This window comes from Gymnoscopelus braueri, assembly GCF_963280865.1.
Source record: "Gymnoscopelus braueri genome assembly, chromosome: 10".
Classification (NCBI taxonomy): domain Eukaryota; kingdom Metazoa; phylum Chordata; class Actinopteri; order Myctophiformes; family Myctophidae; genus Gymnoscopelus; species Gymnoscopelus braueri.
Genome location: NC_137611.1, coordinates 36,963,637 through 36,983,388, shown reverse-complemented (window position 1 = coordinate 36,983,388; position 19,752 = coordinate 36,963,637). Strand labels below are relative to the sequence as shown.

Below are 19,752 nucleotides of genomic sequence, written 5' to 3'. Positions count from 1 at the left end.
TGTAAAAGGGTTTGTTCTGAGTAATATGAGTTACCCATCAGCCAAACAGCTTTCGTAGACAGACTTTGGTAGACTGGAGGAGTGCTAAAAAGATATTTATGAAATAGGCCCTCTGGTGGCATTTCATAGAAATACATTGTACATTTGTGCTGCATTGAAAATGTTTCCACAGGCCTCGATAAGTATGTTATTGCATTCAGCAACAAACCTAAATAATCATAGTCGAAAGGTTAAAGAAGCAGACTTGTCACCGGAAGTTTCTGACTACCACTGACTCACTGAGCTGCCCTTGAGCGAGGCAGTGAAGCAGCACAGTGGTCAAAAGTACAATTTTGTCTACCAAAATCTTAAGTAGCTCTTGTTCATGCATTTGCGCAGATAGAAGATGTTTGAACATCTGTTTATTTGGCTGCAGTGCTGCTTGAAAATAAAATAAAAACATTTATTTATTTATTTTCAAGCAAATCAAGAGACTGCTCTGGGGGTGCCTGATGGCTCAGCCAATTAGTGCACAGACCATATGCTCTTTGTGAGTAAGAGCACTCTGTCCCTGCCCTTGGTCTCTCTACTCTGACAAATCTGAAAGAAATTAGGCTATAAAAATGCCCATAAAAAGTAAATGAATTGGAGCTCTGTGAAATTGTTTTTTTTCCCCTCAAGTCTGTCTCAGTATTGACCAGAAAGTAAAGTGAAAAAAGCAGGGAATCAATAGAATGACATGTTATAAAGACAAGTAGCCATAGTACTCGTATTTCAGATCGGTGGCTTATATGAATGACTGCTATGGCATTTAATATAAAGTCAGTTTATACATGCACGTCTGTACATCCCACAAGGAATATCAAATGAAAAATAGCATCTTAACTCAATAAGGTTCTCCTCTAATAGCCAAGCTCACCATACCGTAAAATTGGAATTGAGGAACTGAAGGCTGTTCCATAAGATAGATAAACAAAACACAATTTTCATTATTTTATTTGTAGCCTATATGACTCAAGACTCATGGCAGTAATAAATAATTTCACAATCTTATAACAATCTCATAATGAATTTCAATAATTCATGGTAATCACTTATTGTTTTCTGCCAATAAGTGTGTTTGTATGAAATCCTGCTCTCTAAATGATAGAGAGCCTTCCGTTTTATAAACTAACTTTGTACAGCATTCTTCAAAACTTTGTATGGCAATGCACTGCTATTCCCTTTATTTGCAAGCTTTGTTTTTTTTATGATCTAAAGAAAATAATCCTTGATCCGTTTCCAATAAATGGCCAGCTTTGGCCAAAGTGCTTCAATCACTACAATGCAATATTGATGATTAAGAAAGAAAAAAAAAACTATTCAATGCCGCAGAAAAAACACGCTGGCCAAATTTTGACCTTTCATTGTAACAAACCTCTGGAAAAGATGAGGTCAGAGGAACAAGATCCTTGGCAGTAGTCTCAAAGAAACGCAACTTCGGTCCTTGCTATAATGATTTCATTCTCAGTGTAGCCAAGTCCATGCTGTGTTTGAATCGTCCCCCAAAAAATTGTTAATGTGTAACCTTCCTTGAGGAGAAGCTCCATCTGAAAAACGAAGTCACATTATTCGGACAACTTGAGCATTTGCATGCTGATTTTTAAGTGGAAGATAGGATTGAGACTGTAGGATCCTTCTGTACTGATTTGTGTCTGGATTGGCGCAATTTGAACCTTGAATGTGGAATGCTTGATTACTCTTGCCTTTTAGCTTACGTGACCAGCGAATAGAGTTCAGCGTCTCTCCAAAGGACACCCTTTTGACAGGCACACTTTCCGGACAGGTCAGGGACCGTCCAAACCTGTGACATTTTGGTTTCAGAGGGGTCGTAACCAAGGTCTCTGTGTGACACCCATGGACAATTGCCTGTTAATCCTTCAGAGTATTAATGTAGGCACAGAGCTTGAGAGCAGGGCCCAGTTTGAGGTTCATGGTACTGACCAAGTGGTCTTCTGTGAGTAGCAGCAACGCCTGCCCATCTATTTCCTGCAAGCGGAACGCCTGGGCAATGTCCTGACCCCCTGGGAAGTTGCGGAGAAAGAGGGCACAGTTAATGTTCACAATTTGAACATCAGGGCAGATTTGGTTTTCTCCACTGTTTACACACACAAAACAGCTATGCATATTCATATTTTGTTTCATCTGGTGATACATTCCATGTGTTTAGAGGAGGTTATGGTTACTATGTGGGGTGTGTAGGGTCAGGGTAGCAAATGTTTTTCTGTAGGGAACGTTTTGACTATAGTAACCTCAGTTGAGTAACTTCTCAACATGTATTGCGCAATTTCATCAAAATAAGTTCACACAACATATAGTTCCAGTAATATTCATAATAATATTGCGCAATTTCATCAAAATAAGTTCACACAACATATAGTTCCAGTAATATTCATAATAATATTACAACTATGTAAGTTTGAGAGTGTTTTTCAACTACATAATATCCCTTCACTCAGCACCCTATGCCAATACGAATTCCCATTGAACATTTCCAGTGAACCCCTTACAATTAATGTACGAGCTATGCTGCTGTACTATAAAAAGAAATCTTTGCAATCTTCCATTCTTTTCAATTTTGAGATAAGCTTTTAGCACCACCGAGGCCTCTTCATCTTCCTACCCTCGAACACATGCAGTACTGTACAGGCTACATTTGCTTATAGGGAGGGCAAGTGCACACCTATGCCACCTGCTGGTTATGTTAAATTTTTGAATCTCAATTAATTTCCCCATATGGACGCTTTTTGATTATCTAGAAAAATAGTAAACCACTTGACCCCAATTGACCCCGAGGGGTCTGTACATGCCCCCCCCCCCCTTTTTTTTTACCTCTACACCAAATCTCTTCAATCTCCAAGCTCACAACACATCGCTTTGCAACGAGAAAATCATCTACATAATGTCATTGAATGTTCGGCATTGTTCGCCTAATTTCACTGAATATTCACCTATTATGACATGCCCAGAATAGGAACGTTAGAGTTCAAGTGGATAAAGCTAGAAATGTTGTAAAACAGTAAAAAATAAATACATAATACATTTTAAGCACACAAGCTATATGAATACAATGTTAACTCATTCACTGCCAGAACTTTTTTTTTTTGCGTTTGCCCACTGCCAGAAATGTTTCAATTTAAAAAAAAAGTACTCAGGAGCCAAGATACAAAATGTTTAAGTTTTAAGTTAACAAGGAAGTGGATTGGAGTCTAGATCTTCAACAAATCATATCTCCTTGGTCTTTAGGTTAAAAATTAAATAAATAAATAAGAAAAAAAAAAAAAAAAAAAAAAAAGATTTTTTTTTTTTTTTTAAAAATTAAAAGTCGTTTTAGTCGTTCTTGGCAGTGGGGACTTAAAGGACAAAAGTCGTTTTAGTCGTTCTAGGCAGTGAATGAGTTAACAGCAGAATATTTAGATTGCTTAGACTGCACAGAACTGAACTACACCCAGCAATGTTTGATTGCGTCGCCATTCAAAAAAGCAAAACAAGATGGTGCAGTGTTGTGCTTTGTAAGTCAATCCAAATTATTTAACAAGCAAGCTGATGGATACAGCCATTTCAAAATTCCTGCTGCTTTGTGGGTTATAGTGAAATCATCTACGTGACAGCATTTATAGTCTGTTTTGGGCGGGGGGGATTCATAAAGGTTGTATATATTTTTTTACTGTCATTTAATCATTTGAAACACTGACATAAATAATGTCCAATATAAGGTTAATATATACATTAATATGGGAGCAACATAATAATTTGTGTTGTATCAATTTGTAATGTCCATCAGATCCAATTCACTGTGAACCCAAGACAGGGGGCGATCGGATGACTTTTCCTCCCTGTACCATGCAGGTAATTAAAGCTCATTACACTTTGTCACCTTTGGCAAGTGACAGCACCGACAAATGACAAATGTTGCTATCATACTAGTACCTGGCAGGGAATTGATGTAGGAGAACACCTGTTCCACACTCCACTGGGACGGACTGCTGACGTCTCCGTCCTCTGTGTCAGAAGCACTAAGTGTCTCTATCATCTCCTGATCCTGATCCTGATCCTGATCCTGATGCTGCTGCTGCTGCGTCTCGCTCCTCTCCTCGCTCCTCTCCTCGCTCCTCTCCTTCTCCCTCTCTGCCTGCCTCCGAAGCCTGGTGATCATGGGAGCGGGGGGCTCATGTTCATCCTCCACCTCTTCCTCTCCTTCCTCCCTCAGTGAGCGTCTATGTGGATCCTCAGGGCCATATGAACCATGGGCCTATCAAACACAAATACATTTTTATTATCGGGCAACTGTTTGTTATAGGGGTGTGGGTTTATTTTATAGTCAATTTGGGATAGGAGGTCTAGTGACAGAATCACATCTGTGGTATAGACTAAGGCAGAGGTGCTCAAACCTTTCCAGCAATGACCCAGAAATACTGATCCTTGCTTGTCGTGACCGGACCGAAAGTAGAATTATTCACAATAATTAATTGACAATTTTAAAGAAGAGGATGAATCATTCAAAAAGTCGAAGTGAACTTTTTTTCTCCAGTTCAGGTAAAACAAGCAACATTTTTTCAGGCAAGCTAATGCATTGTAAAATGGATGGGTAAAGGGAGTAGGTTAGTCAGGTTAACACCTACTGACCCACACATCACTTCTGTACTTTGTTATGTGTCAGGTGAGTGGGACTATCAGACTATCAGACCTGTCTCAGGAAGTGTTCTCTGGAAGCTCCGTTGACTCTTCCTGGAGGTCGGCCTCTTCTGCCCATGGGCCTGTGGCCCCAGCGAGCCGCCCTGTCCGCCCTCAACATGCTGATACGCCTGGTACAGCTCACGTTAAACCTAAACAGAGACAGGAAGAAAGAGGAGAGAGAATCTAAACCATTTATTTGCAATTAATGCACGGATGCGTGCACATCAGAATATTGTATTTTTGTTGTTCATAACATTGTTCTCCCTATAAGCCAAAATCATTGTGTGATCTACCAATGTAACGCCATCCCGTATGACGACAATCCTTCTTAAATCCCAAAAGCCGCTTGGTGTTCCCTTTCTGATGTTCCTTTGTATTACCTAATGAGAACATTTAGGTGGGCATTGGCCACTGGGATATTTGCTGATAGTCTACATATGGGCTCAAATCTCTGTAGACTTTGATTTCTGCACAGAGGAAACCTGGCAGTGATTATACACTTAAAGACTATGTCTTATGACACAAATGGAGCGCGATGGGATCCAGATGTCAGATGACGTGTCCCAACCACTATAAGCAATGGAGCCATTACAGTTTATTGTCTGCAATGGCAAAGAGAAATAAACATGAGAGTGTGTGCTCTTTCACTGCTGCAATTCAGTTTCTAATTACTGTAGATGAATTTAACCACTGATGAAAATAGCTGATCTACAAGCTCACAACGCAATGTGATCTGCTATTTTAGCTATTTTGAAGGTTTGGGGAATTTATGTCAATTGACATTTCCCAGAATAGGGAAGCCAGGTTGAAAGTGGTTAAGCAGGTTGGTACAAATATTGGTACAGTTTGACTATTGGTCTACTCTTCCGGTTCATTTGGCAGTGAAACAATTAGCATTTGATGATCGTGTTCTGTCCAAAAATACACTGATTGTGTTGTGGGGGGAAAACGTAATGGTGGGTGAACTACTACAAAGAGTCGGCAAGAAATAAGCTCACTGTAGAAGTGTATAGTTACATTAATGCATTTCCATGTGTTTGTTTGTGCACAGTAAAATCCAGAGTTAAATTGAGACTGAACTCCCAGTGTTAAATTAACACGATGATTTCACTGTGTTTTCCTTACTCGTCACAGATGTTGCGTGAATAACATGTGCTTACCTTCATTTCTGCTTACCTTCTCACACAAGTCATGGAGCAGAAGCGTTTGGAACGCAAGAATGTGTGAACATAGCCTCTCTTCCCACAGAATTCACACTGCAGCACGTCTGTCACAGTCTGCCTCGGCTCTGTTATATAAGGGTATAAACTGTTACATACACGTACACACACACACACACACACACGCACGTACACTCGCACACACACACACACACACACACACACACACACACACACACACACACACACACACACACACACACACACACACACACACACACACACACACACACACACACACACACACACACACACAACCACACACAATACTCACCATCTACTACAGAAAGGGTATCATTTTCCATCTCTGAGTCTGATGAATCTGACTGCTCAGCATCCAACGGGCTGTCGTCAGGCCCTGCATCTCCATTGGTCCGTCTCTCCTGGGAATCAGGAAGCATGGCCTGTTGGTCTGCCTGAAGAGAGGAGGGCCCCGCCTAAATCACAGGGTACCGTTGTATGTATGTATAGTTGTATTTATTTTTCATTTTTATGTTTTAGTTTTTTTTGCTAGAAGTCGGAAGTAAAGTGTAGACAGGGTGCTTACACTTTCCCCAAAGTTTTTAAACAAAAAGGTTACCAAAGTGCTTTTCCCCCTTATTTTTTTCTTGAGGGTACATGTCACTACTACTTGGATTGCTCATAAACATGGTACTTAAATGGTAAAGGTTAATGCTAAATTTATGTTTCACAATCTGCACAGTGATCGGGTGAGTTGGTCTCGCGCTCAAACAATAAAAGTAGCATGTACCCCTCATTGAGCCCCCCCCCCCCCCCCTCTACCTTTGGCGAGAATTGATAAGCCAGTGGAGCTTAACCCCATATCCGTCTGTGGCCCGAGGCCCCTTGATGGCCCCTACTGTCACTAGCCCCCCACCCCCCCCCCCCCATCCAGCGGACATACCGGGAACGGCTCCAGCCCCTCTCGGATGATGAAGCCCTCTATGAGGTGCGTGAGGATGTGGGGTCTAAGTACGCTGTCAGGACTCGCTGGGAGGCTGGCTGTGGCTGAGGGGGACTGGCTGAGGCCTCTTACCACGGTAGGCAGGAGGGGTGGAGGAGGAGGAGGAGGAGGAGGAGGAGGAGGAGGAGGAGGGGGGGTAGTGCTGCTGTTGTTGTTGTTGTTGCTGCTGCTGCTGACGTGGGGGGGCTCCTCCAATTCTGGGGACGGGATCACCGGGCGAGCGGACAGGGCACAGGACACAGCCATCACAGCTGCAGAGTTAGGAGACAGAGGGAGGGCTAGCCAGTGATGTGTAGGGGCAGCAGGGTACAGGCAGGGTTATGTGCATGCTGTATGTGTGTAGACATTTATATGTTTAGCAACGAAGAACAATGATGTTTAGAGTACACATTCGATTATCAGTATGTAGACTCACAAAGCAGTCTCTAAACACTTTGCTCAATAGAGTGTGTGGGCCCTATCTTGCGTGCCGAATTACCCCTTATGCCTAACCTTTTTTGGCATTTCTTACTATTTTGAAAGAAAAAAAAAAGAATTGTGAACATGGCCAATCTGCATCGACACGTTGTGAGCTCGGCTATTTGAACAATTTTTTAAATGTTTTTCAAAATAGTAAAAAAGGCCTACAAAGTTAAGGTATAAGGGTATAAGGCGTGCGCCGCAAGATAGGGCCCTGAGGATCTCCTAGCTTTCGTTGCTAAAACTGGGTGGAATCAAGTAAGCTGTGTTTACACAAAAATACCAGTATATTGCCGGTTACATTTTTTTAAATACATTTCCGGCATAGGCAGGGAAGAGCAGGGGGAGAGTCATTCACACATCGGCCTCGTTATTGTCATGTGACTGTTCACACAACAGTGGGTATAGTACTTAAAGGGGAAATCCACCCATTTTCAATATTTAACTATGTCATTAATATAGCATAAAGGAGTTGTGTGGAAATAAGAAAAAATTTAAAAAAAAATTAACATTGCAAAAAAATGTAACATTGCAAAAAAATTAACATTGCAAATTACACTGTGATGACTCATCATGGTGTAATTTGCAATGTTAATTTTTTTGCAATGTTACATTTTTTTGCAATGTTAATTTTTTTTTTAATTTTTTCTTATTTCCACACAACTCCTTTATGCTATATTAATGACATAGTTAAATATTGAAAATGGGTGGATTTCCCCTTTAATAGTCACGCGAGACGAGAGGTGACTATAAGCACGCAAGAATAGGCATTTTGGGATGATCAAATATGTATTGGGGACAAACAGAATATCCACAATATCCATCTGCAGGCTGGCAAACCGGCTAATGTAACTTTAATCGAATGTTCTCTCTCGCTCTCTCTCTCTCTCTCTCTCTCTCCTTCTCCCCCCTCGCTCTCTATACCACAGTCAGTGTACTTACAGGATAACTCACATCTAGTTAGATAGCTGCTACATCTACATGCAACATATGTCAAAAATGAACCATGGTTCCAGGCAGCCTCACTGTCACACATGCACTCTCTCTCACTCTCTCTCTCGCTATTTAACCCATGCTCGCTCACCCAGTAAACAGAGACACGCTTGCTCTCTCACTATATCCGATGCTCTCTCAATCATTAGCCTTCTCGACCTAACCTCAACTGGCACACACACAGCTTTCTCGCTCTCCATCAGAATGCATACAAGAGCTTTTTCCAGCGAATCGCTAATACACCATCATTGTTTTATGAAGTATTTTGTTGATACAACAACAGTTTGTTCATAGTCTTATAAGCACCGTCTTGACACACTGTCATCATGACGCTACCGGTGTAGAACGCTCTGTGTTCACACTTACATGCCATGATAAAAAATGCAGGCATTTTAACTAGATAAGGGTGACGTGAAATTGCCGGCCCTTCATAATGGGGCGGTGACATGATTGGTTTCCAATCCAAATCAGTAGGCGTAGGGTTTATTAGCAGCTGTTCTCGCTGCTGTTCTAGCAAATACCTTACTCTGGTAGGCGGATATCTCTGATTAAGACTAATCAGTGTGTGGTTTAGAACTGTGCTAGTGGAATACATTTAACATGTACTGTACCTGTGCCATTCTCTTTGGGAGACATGGAGGGTGGTGTGGGTGTGGGTGTCCTGTGTCTGTGTGGATTCGGAAGATTCTCCTCTTTTTTCTGATTTGGGCTCAATCCATTTGCTTTGAACATTTGTGTAGGCTGAAATACAAAATAGCACAAAACATAGTTCAGTCAGCACGAGGTATGTTCACATTGAGGTGCTTCAATACAGGGAAAAAAGACATTGACCTTGAGAACCAAAGCTAAAAACAAGACACCAGAAAAAATTTATTTTACTGCTAGAAAGTCAGATTTCATGCCATCCCTCCCTTCAACTACCACGTTCACTCACCACTGCAGCTTCGGCGCGCTTGACTGGATGCACCTTTAGGTCTACGGCCACTGTCTGAGGAGGTGGGAGGTGCTGGTAGGGCATGTGGACCAGTGCCTCCGCCACGGGCAGCTCTCCTTCCGTCACCAGCACATGGCCCGCCAGGGCCTGGATGGAACGCAGGGACAGCCTCTGGAGCGAGGACGGAGGGTTCTGGGGGAACCTGGGGAGAACTAGGGGAGGAGGAGGGGGTGGTCGCTGGCTCTGCACCTGGAAGGTGGTGCTCCTTCGCTGGGGAGCAGCCACCAGGGGAGGTGGTTGCGGCTGGATGGTGGTAGTGGCTAAAGTTGAGGTCTGCGCCGATGACGTGTGCACGCTGATGGTGACACAGGAAGAAGAAGGGGCCGGGAGGTCGCCGTGCTGTGATTGCACAGCATTTGTCGCTGCACTGGTCAGCCGTTGGACTGACAGTGGAAGGGGGGTAGGGTTAGTGTCTGGAGTTACTCTGAGGGCAATGGGCTGGAGGTGTCTGTGGCTGGGAGAGACTCCTGTGGTTTGCTGGATGATTAACTGGTGGTGGTGTGCTCCACGCTGGCCTGATGAACAGGGCGGCTGCTGCTTGACGAGAGTATGGGACTGGACCGGGGAGTAGGTTGCTGGAATAGTAAACCAAAGAACTGCGTGAGGTAAAGTATTTTTGTTGCATGTACAGTACATGTATCTATCTGTCTGTTGAGACAAATGAGGGAGAACGATGCGTCACGTGTCAGATCCTCTCTATTAAGTTCAGAACATTGGCGTTCATCAGGATTAAAACTATTGCATATAAATAGAATGTGTCTTTTAGTGCATGCCTCTACAATTATGTTTGTGGTAATATGTGAAGGTAAAATTCGTTTTTCTTTATTGAGTAACACGCTCCAGTCACTTACCTGGTGCCACAAGCTGAGATCCTGAGGTGAGACGAGCTCCATCTGCCGGTCTGACCTCGGTTCCGATGTCTGATGAGGCCTCTGCCTTAAGAGGGCAGATGGACATCTTGGGTAGAGTAGCAGGCTGTGCCAGGGCTTGGGCCTGGGTTGAGGGCTTTAGAAGGACACCCTGGGCTGTGGCAAGAGCCCCAGGGAGATGAGCCCGCACAGACAGGCTCTGCACCTGAGAACATACAATCAGGAGGGTGGACAGGAGAGAATGTCCTTGTGACCAAAAGGTGACAGGTTTGCTACCCACCCACCCACCCACCCAACAAGTATGTGATGATGTGTCACTGAGCAAAACTCTGGGTAAATGTGAGGCATTTTTGAATGAAACTGACATAATCAAGGAGTGGTATTCTACATTATACCATGCATGGCCACAAAGAATATTCAAGGGTGTGACTTGTTTTCAGAATGTTCTCATTTCTGTTCTAAATTTTTATATGCATGAAAATGGAATTAATATAAATCAAAATAAATGTACCAGCTATAACCTTATGCCAACCTCTGATCTGGCAGAGGAAAGACCTTAAAGGTTTCATGACATTAAGTTTTACAACACAATAAAAGTATTTATCATGGTCCTTAAAAGTTTTAACTGAAAATTCCACTCCAGTGATGCCAGGATTTTTTCTCTCTGATTTCTAAAGCCTTTTCAACTGCAATGAAAAAATACATCTTTGCCTGCGGGTGTCGCTGTTGAGGGATTTTGACTGTTTTTTTAATAAAAAAAACACCTTCTAAAGCCTCACCTTGAAAAAGTTCAAATCTTTATTCAATTTTTCTTTTTAGAATTAATGTTGCTATATAGCAACAACTAAAATGACACAGAGGCGTTCCCGGCTTGAAAGGTATAACAACGTATAAGTGGTTTATAAGTATAGTTTAACAGGTGGGTCTATGAGCACTTCACCCCGTCTACTCTATCTTTATAAAGTTGGTCCTCACTTATGCTCATTATAAGATGGTACCATTTCTGTCTGTTCACTCTCATTAGCGGGCTGTGGACAGTTCAGAAACCTGCCTACCAGTGACATCATCGATGGGGATTCCAAGCGAATAAAAACTACAGCCTTTCTCTCCAAGCAAATCCAAGCTATGCAGTTATTAAAATACAATGCACTCTGTGGAGGTAATTGGCCTCCACTGTGGTGCATAATTCTTCGATAACTGCATGGCTCGTTGTTAATTATCCCTTATGTAATCCTCATCCCGTGTCTGTAGATCCTTATACCTGAGAGGAAGGCGTCAGAGAGGAGCAGGAAGTGACAGCAGGGAGGTCTGATTGAACTGCAGCCACTGGGGCAGCAGGAGTCAAAATCAGCTGAATGAAGGGATCAGAAGGAGCACAGGGAGTATAGGGCAGTTAGTTGAAAGTTAGGAAAGTAGCATGGTTAGCTGAAAAAAGTGGTGGGAAAGATATGCAGGTTCAGCAGTCTTTTAAAGGTGAGATGTTTCCAAAAGCCTTTTTTTTTTTTTTACCTCACCTGTACAATTAAATTCATTTTTTTCTTGCAGTTATATACAGTATTATATATACATACACATTGGCTCTCCATTATGCAAATAGGAAAAAAACTGTAAACCAGTCTTCAGCAGAAGTGCAAATGTAGGGTCTAATGACAATGCAAGGTAAGTATTTTAAGACCACGGTACCATCTGAGTGCGGAGGTACATCTGAGCTTGACTACAGTTGGCTGGTCCATTTCCTAAGAGCATGGCCTGCTGGGATATGGTGCCCCCAGCAGCTGTGGAGCTGGAGGTCTGGGTCCGGCCAATCAGCTGGGCTGTCACTGGAGAGGCTGGAAGGGTGATCTGGAACAGACACAGAGAGAGGAGCGGCCAGGTCAGATTGAAGTACAGTATGTTCCTAGACTTGTAGCTCTTTGTGGATTTTAACCATTTAAGACCTATATACATCGTTGTACGACAAATAGGCCAAGCGAAAGTAGCAGATGTACAAGTGACCCGTTGTGAGCTTGTAGTTCTGCGGTTTTCGCTATTTAATTTTTTTAAAGAAAGGAACTTTAATTTTAAACATTTCGAAAATGTTCCCAAAATATGAACGCCAGGGTTAATGTGGTTATAATGTTTCTTTAAATTTATTGAGAGAGTTATCAGACATAACTGCCTGTAAAAACATGAAACTACCTGCTGAACGCTGGAACAGACAAAAAAAAAAGGAAAATGTACGCATTGTTGCAGTTTGCAATTAAATTATGATTCTATTCTGGTAATAAGGCTTCTTGAATTGAGGAAGATGTAGTCACACATGAAAGACACACATGCTGAATAAACGCTGAATACACTGAATACACTGGCTACTTACTGAATTTTGAGATACACTGGCGGACTGAGACAAACTTCCACTGGAAGAGCTAGGCAAGGAGGGTGACTGTCTCCGGCCAATGATTGAAGCCTGAGAAGTATTGGGAAGATTATGATAACACAGCGATGCGTTTTATGTCATTTCATCTTATACTCATCTTAACACAAGCTGTCTGTCTCTCTTTCTCACTGTTCATTTGAATAATGGTGGTTTATTCATAATTATGAGGGATATAGTAGAGCAGCCCATTTGTTCATGTTTTGGACACACACACACACGCACACGCTCACACACACACACACACACACACACACACACACACACACACACACACACACACACACACACACACACACACACACACACACACACACACACACACACACACACACACACACACACACACACACACACACACTCACACTCAGGGCTGCCAACACTCCTGGATCCTGCAGGAGTCTCCTGGACACACACACCTGTTGTATGGTGGCCTGCAGGCTTTGCAGATGGGGTGTGCGCTGGTGCTGTTGCAGAGCTGCTGTCTGCAGCATGAGGTGCTGCTGCTGAGCTGCATACATCTGATGGAGGTACTGGGCTGCCATGGTCTGAGGTCTCTGAATGGCCTGCTGGATCACCTACAAACAGTAATTCACAAACCATTTTAGCCGTCGAGACCCAAAAGAGAAATTTGTCTCCCCTGGACCCAAACGTACAAAAATTGATTACGAATGAACCTATACATGAGGCCTATTTAATAGTGAAAATAGCCGATCTAGTTCACTGTTAACTTGTCTCTGCTATTGTCACCATTTCTTTGTTGTTGTTGTTTATGGAAGTTTTTTTTTCTGAAATACTTTAAAAAAATGTTTCTAGGAAAATAATTTGTAGGAAAAGTTAAAAAAGGAATATTAACCTGCGACCTAGAATAATGGGTCAACGACCCCAAAATGGGTCCCGACCCATAGTTTGGGAGCCACTGACCTAAAACAGTGATTCTCAACCTTTTTAACTTCAAGGGCCACCCAGTTTTATATGCATCAGATCAGGCCAATGGTTCTCAAACCTTTTTATGTCAAGGACCCCCAAATGTATATTATTTTGTGCCAGGGACCCCCATACAAGATTTGTGTTGTTAAAATGTTTCAAAAATATTCAAACTAATTTCTTATAAGATCATTTGATAAAATAGCCGATGTATAGTAGAGTTTATAAAAAAGATTTTTATGCTATATTAGCAAATTTTGCTGGGGACCCCCTGGAACCTCCTCAAGGACCTCTGGGGGTCCCTGGACCCCACGTTGAGAACCAGTGACAGCACATCATTCTAAAAAGCCTATTAGACATGCATTATTAAACCATTGGACATAGCAGACATGTTGCACTTAACCTAATTTGATTCCTCAGACACCTACATCAATAAAACAAATAGTTGCTCAACACCACTAGTGCCAAAAGATACTACAGTATTTGTCAGACTGCTCGTCTGTTTTCAGATACACAGCCAAATCCGGAGTGTCCATTTATTAATTTTTTGCGTTTTAGCCCTTAATTGTCCCCCCAATTTCTGTGTTGTTGTCGTCACTGCTGTTGTACCTACTGGCTCACCTGCCAGAGAAGAGCCTCCAAGTGGGGGGTAGGACGGAGAGCCTCCGTCCTGCTCCTCCTGCCCAGCCCTTCTTGCTGACAGGTGTCGCCCCAGCCCATAGGAGTATACGTGAGTGTCCATTGAATATAAACATGTATGTGTAAGGATAACTGAACACTCAGGATTTTATTAGCAACAAGGGGGCCATCTGTTCCCTGGACTGCCATGTCTGCCAGTTGGGTCACACACAGAAAAACAAAGTGATGCCATGTAGAAGAACCATTTATTTTAATGTTCCCGAGAACCCTTAACCACTGGAACCCTATACTTCATGGTGTCTCCCAGGTGTCTGTGCCTGCTATAAAATGTCCCTCTACGCCGACATTCGTCAAAAATAGCAGATCTACAAGGCAAATGTTTCTGGTTAAAAATGCCTTAAAGAATCATCAAAATGGTTCTTAGATGTGCTATTTGTCATTCCTCAAAGAACTTTGCAACAAAAAAAAAAGGTTCTCTAGAACCACCTGAGGAACATGAAGGACCATTCACTGAATAAAATGTTTTTTTAGTAGGTGATGGTTCCATCTATAGCCTTAAAAAAACAAAAAACATTTAAGAACCATTATTGTTCTGTGTGCAGAGTTCACAACATAATCTCCGCCTCTAGGCCCGGTGGAAGTAGTAAGTCGGTTCTTCCTCTTACCTGTACTGCCTGCCTGTCGGATGGGACGATGCTCAGAGAAGTAGAATGTGCAGGGGTGTAGGTAGGGGTGCTGGACCTGACTGTTGCCATGGTGATGGCAGCTGATGAGGCAGTGGTGATGGTGGTGGTGATGGTCCTAGTGGTCTCTGACTCCTCACCGGGGCTTTTTCTGTCCATCTCCCAGCGCTCAGAAAATCAGTAATGGGAAAACTGGAAGTCAAACATGAGAAGGACCATCTAATTTACTTTGGTTGAAAGATGCCTTGGGTCCATGATATTCCTTAAGGTTTTGTCAACAATTTATCTGCATGGGATAATATAGCTAAAGCAACAGCATTCATTCAGATATAGACAGAGAGAGAGAGGGAGAGAGAGAGAGAGAGAGAGAGAGAGAGAGAGAGAGAGAGAGAGAGAGAGAGAGAGAGAGAGAGAGAGAGAGAGAGAGAGAGAGAGAGACACACACACACACACACACACACACACACACACACACACACACACACACACACACACACACACACACACACACACACACACACACAGAGAGACAGAGGGACAGAGAGAGAGAGAGAGAGAGAGAGAGAGAGAGAGAGAGAGAGAGAGAGAGAGAGAGAGAGAGAGAGAGAGAGAGAGAGATTCAAACGGTGAAGATTTGTTGGACAACTCGATAAATTCAAGGCTGGTGTGTGAAACAAGACGTAAAAACAATATTTATGCACATAAAGGATGTTACAATAGTCATTAAAATGATTATTGAGCAACAGGCATTTCCAGATAATATGCGCCGCTATAACATCTGTCTCTCATCATGAGAAAGGTCCGTGGGTGTAAATCTTTTTTATTTGACCGATCCTGAAATAAAATAAAATAAAATAAAATCTAGCTAGACAGCTCAACGTTGGCCTACATCTAAAAATCGGAATCAATTACAAATTATAGCTACTTTAAATTATAGCCTATACTTCAAGCGCATTTCAGCAAACTTTACCATAGCAGCCCATTTAAATGCTGCCTACACATTATCAATGGAGTATAAGATGATTTTAAAAGCTTATATAGTCCCAATAGAAAAGCAGTAACAAAGTAGTGTCTAGCCTAATTATCTATAATTATCTATCCATGAACTATCGAAAAATGACGATATTTTAAGGCCAACGCCATCCAGGGGGCATTCAAATCAAATAGCTGGCTAATGGCTATGGATAGGTTAAAAAACATATACATGACACATTGACATAGGCCTTGATTAGTAGGCATATGTATCTTAATTATTGTGTTGGCCACCTGCAAATGCACGTTATATAACGAACGAATAGGCCCATTTTCTGAAGTAGCCTAACTTTTGACTTTTATTTATTTTATCCTTTCAACCTTTAAGTCCCACGTGACACTGATGCCAATCGAAATTGCAGCCAACATCGTGTTTTCTTTACATTTATTTTTTGTTTGATTGGAAAGCTGTTAACAATGTACATTAGTTAGTATAGGCTATTTCAAACAAACCAATGAGGCTATTTTTGGGGGTGATTTTGGTCTAAAGCTATATGCCTGAGCCGCTTGTACAATAGAATACAAAGCACAATGTTACATGTTAAATTAATAGGCCTACGCAGCAGTTTTGCCAAAATTAGAGACGGAATTGTTTCGTGTGGCCTATACTCAAAGTAGCATAGAATGACAACGAAAAAGAAACTGTGGTGTAAAGTAACTAAGTACATTTACTCAAGTACTTCAGTACAATTTTGAGGTATTTTTACTTCACTGGAGTATTTCCAATTTTCTGTACTTATACTGTTACTCCACTACATCTCAGAGGCAAATATTGTACTTTTACTCCACTATAAAGACAATTTTAGTTTCTAGTTACTTTGTAGATTTTGATTATTATAACAAAACGTAACCACTTTATACATTTCAGCCATTTGAAATTAGCCGATAAAGCACACAATGCCTCCCCATGAAGCATTGTGAGCTTGTAGATCTGCTATTTTCAAAAGATTTTAATACATTTTATACATTTAAAAACTTGTGAAACGGGACATTCTGCATATGAGTAGGCTACTTTCTACTTTTGTAAATTTTGATGCCAATACTTTTACGGACTTAATACAGAGTATTTCTACATCGCAGTATTGATACTTTTCCACCACTGAAAAAAACAATGAAACTGATTTGATTTCAGGGAAAGAATACCTGGCCTCAATAGCACATCTCACTGCTCACGTGTCTTAATACGGTCTTCCAATAATAACAGAGCTCGCCTGCTAGACTGCTCAGTTAAATTGACGTTTCAATGCTTTGTGCTATAAAAAAATATTGGAATCCCCCCCCCCCTCAAGATTCTTTTGGAAATAGCAGATCTACAAGCTCACAACGTCCCGGAGTGATGCTTGTGAGCTTATAGATCTGCTATTTTCAAATAGCCAATGTAGCCACGAATACAATATTATATTATAAAATATTATAATATAATAATAAAAAGAGCTCGCATGTAAAGGTTTAAAAAAGAAAAAGAAAATCAATGGAGAAGGCAATTTCTGTAAAGACGACAATATGTGTCGTTTACGAGCCTTAGCAGCTCGGAATATTGATTATGTTTTTTTCCCTGCATTATAGGTGGCTATATTTCCATTTATTAAAACGTGATATGGCTATATAATATCCCTCTTTGCCCCGATCGCCCATAAAATTAATCACATAGATTAATTTCATTGTTCACAATTTAGATCATAGGCATAAAACGGCGACCAATGCATTCAATATCCAAAACGGTGGGTATTTCTTTCAGTCTGGCTCGATGTGCGCACTTCAACCCTATATATACATTGGCTATTTGAAAATAGCCAATCTACAAGCTCACAGAGCATCGCGGAGCGACGTGTTGTGAGCTTGTAGATTTGCTATTTTCAAATAAAATCACATCGCCGTAGACATGCATGCACAATCATTCACCTCTTGTCGGCGTTATTATACCTGCTTGGAATTGATAGACAACATGACCCGTCAACTGTCTGATCGTATACCCCCGGCAACACTGTCTGTCACAGTCAGTAGTAATGCGTCAGTAGCCTAGTATACTGTCTAAAATGGAGATAAAAAAACAGACGGTATCCAGAGTATGGAATAAAAAAAACATCTTCACAGCAGCACCGCTTGGAGTGTGGGAGGACCTTCCACACACAGCAGGCAGGGATTTGATTATAAATCCATTCATTCGTCCATCGTCTTAAGGCTGAACAGACACATTAAAAAGGCATGGCTTAAGTTGCTCATCATCTCTTTTTGTTGGATCTTTCGCAAAGGAGACATTTGATTTATTGACCCCCCCTCCCCCCATTGCTTTTGTGTGATATGGTATAATGTAAGATAATTACAGGTTAATAACAACAAATAGAACTAGGAATAATAGGCCCACATAATAAGCATGATAATAATAAGAATAATATTAATGATAATAATAATAATAATAATAATAGAACCACCATATCATGTAAAGCTAGGCTTCTGTCATTTAAGGAAAATATATTATAATTTAGCTATTTTTCTGTAAAGGCACATAAACAATAGGGACAGAGTATTTTATGAGGTGTGGGTGAACTTTAACGTCATCATAGACTCCACCATCATGATAGCAGGTAACAACTAGAATAAGTGCTCCTCGGAGCACAGGTCTCTGCCAGGTCAGGTAGGTTATTGTGGGCCAGCAATGTTCGGAATTCGCCAATCAGGATGGAACATGAAAAAATCAGACGGATCTGTCTTGATCACATGACTATAGAGATCATGTGTACCGATTTGCGTGAAATTTGGGAGTGATATCCAAAAATGTGTTTTACATTAGTCAGCCTCTGGTGGGGCCATTAAAAGGCAGATGTGAAAAATAGCAGGTCAAAGGTTTTTCCTTGGCCTCTAGGGAGTGCGCATGAAAAGTTTTACACAGATCGTGCAGTTATAGGTAAACACACAAATTGGCATGTTATAGATGGGTTTCCTGTTTGTAAACATGAGAGGATGATGCGCGCGCAGTGGCGGGATGAGCCTGTAGAGGGCGCTATTACCCGCAGCAGCTCTGGCCATTGTACATTCATTAAAATAAATGGTCTTCACCAGGTTTAATGAAAGTAGATTAAATGATGCAGTTTGTAATATCTTCTTTACTCAATAAAAATGATTTGTCGGAAGTTGGATCTGTTTGTATATAATAGCAGCATTATGCCTATTATGCCTATAATAGCAGCATTATGCCTATCTAAATCCCGAAAATAACAATAGAGTGAATGGCGCTTCCGGTTCGTTCTCCCCCGCGCATGCGCAGATTGCGCACTCTGCTCTGTGATGACGTCGCGCGGAAACCCATCTATAGCACCACCATGAGACTGATTTGAACATTTTCAAGTGGCATTTCTTCCTTAGCCTAGTGGGAGTGTGTGTGCAACATTTCCCGGAAATCTCAGCTGTGTTCATGATTTGAGGCATTTTGTTCAAAATGGACCAATCCTGCCAACTTTGGAAGGCAATCTTAGCCAATCAGGATGGAATATGAAAAATCGGACAGATCCGTCTTGATCACATGACTATAGAGATACTGTATGGATTTGTGCAATGTATGGATAAAATCTGTCCAGTAATATCAAAAAATGTGTTTTGCAAAAATCGGCCTCCTGGTGGCGCTATAACAAGCCGATCTTAAAAATTTGGGGCAGATGTTCTGCTCTTTGATGAATTGAGTACAAAAAAGACCCCAATGGAATCAAGCCATAGTTCTTTCTTGGGTTTAAAATCCTCTTAACAGACCTTATATTGAACTGTACTTCCCTGTGCTTGTCTTTGCAAGCTGTTAATAAAGTATTCAATCAATCAATCAAACTCTGGCATCCAGTTTCGCCACCAGAGATTAGCTGCTCGCAGACCGAC

At 41.6% G+C, this 19,752-nt stretch overlaps 1 protein-coding gene across 6 annotated transcripts; it reads right to left on the bottom strand.

The window, feature by feature from the left end:
• Positions 1-960: 960 nt before the first annotated feature.
• On the bottom strand, positions 961-17,918 carry LOC308094083 (polyhomeotic homolog 3). Of its 6 annotated transcripts, none has more exons than XM_080440535.1 (16): positions 17,791-17,918; positions 14,839-15,048; positions 14,156-14,230; positions 13,027-13,185; positions 12,551-12,640; positions 11,878-12,036; positions 11,456-11,545; positions 10,177-10,399; positions 9,266-9,900; positions 8,943-9,072; positions 6,820-7,130; positions 6,190-6,352; positions 5,872-5,983; positions 4,706-4,844; positions 3,949-4,270; positions 961-2,042 (listed from the first exon to the last, which is right to left on the bottom strand). In XM_080440535.1, the coding sequence occupies exons 2-16, from the start codon at positions 15,013-15,015 to the stop codon at positions 1,891-1,893; spliced, it is 2,937 nt and encodes a 978-aa protein (XP_080296661.1). In that variant the 5' UTR covers positions 15,016-15,048; positions 17,791-17,918; the 3' UTR covers positions 961-1,890. The 6 variants fall into 6 exon arrangements, with proteins under 6 accessions (XP_080296661.1, XP_080296666.1, XP_080296662.1 ...); XM_080440540.1 differs by having other exon boundaries at positions 6,952-7,130; XM_080440536.1 differs by having other exon boundaries at positions 17,812-17,899.
• Positions 17,919-19,752: the final 1,834 nt, after the last annotated feature.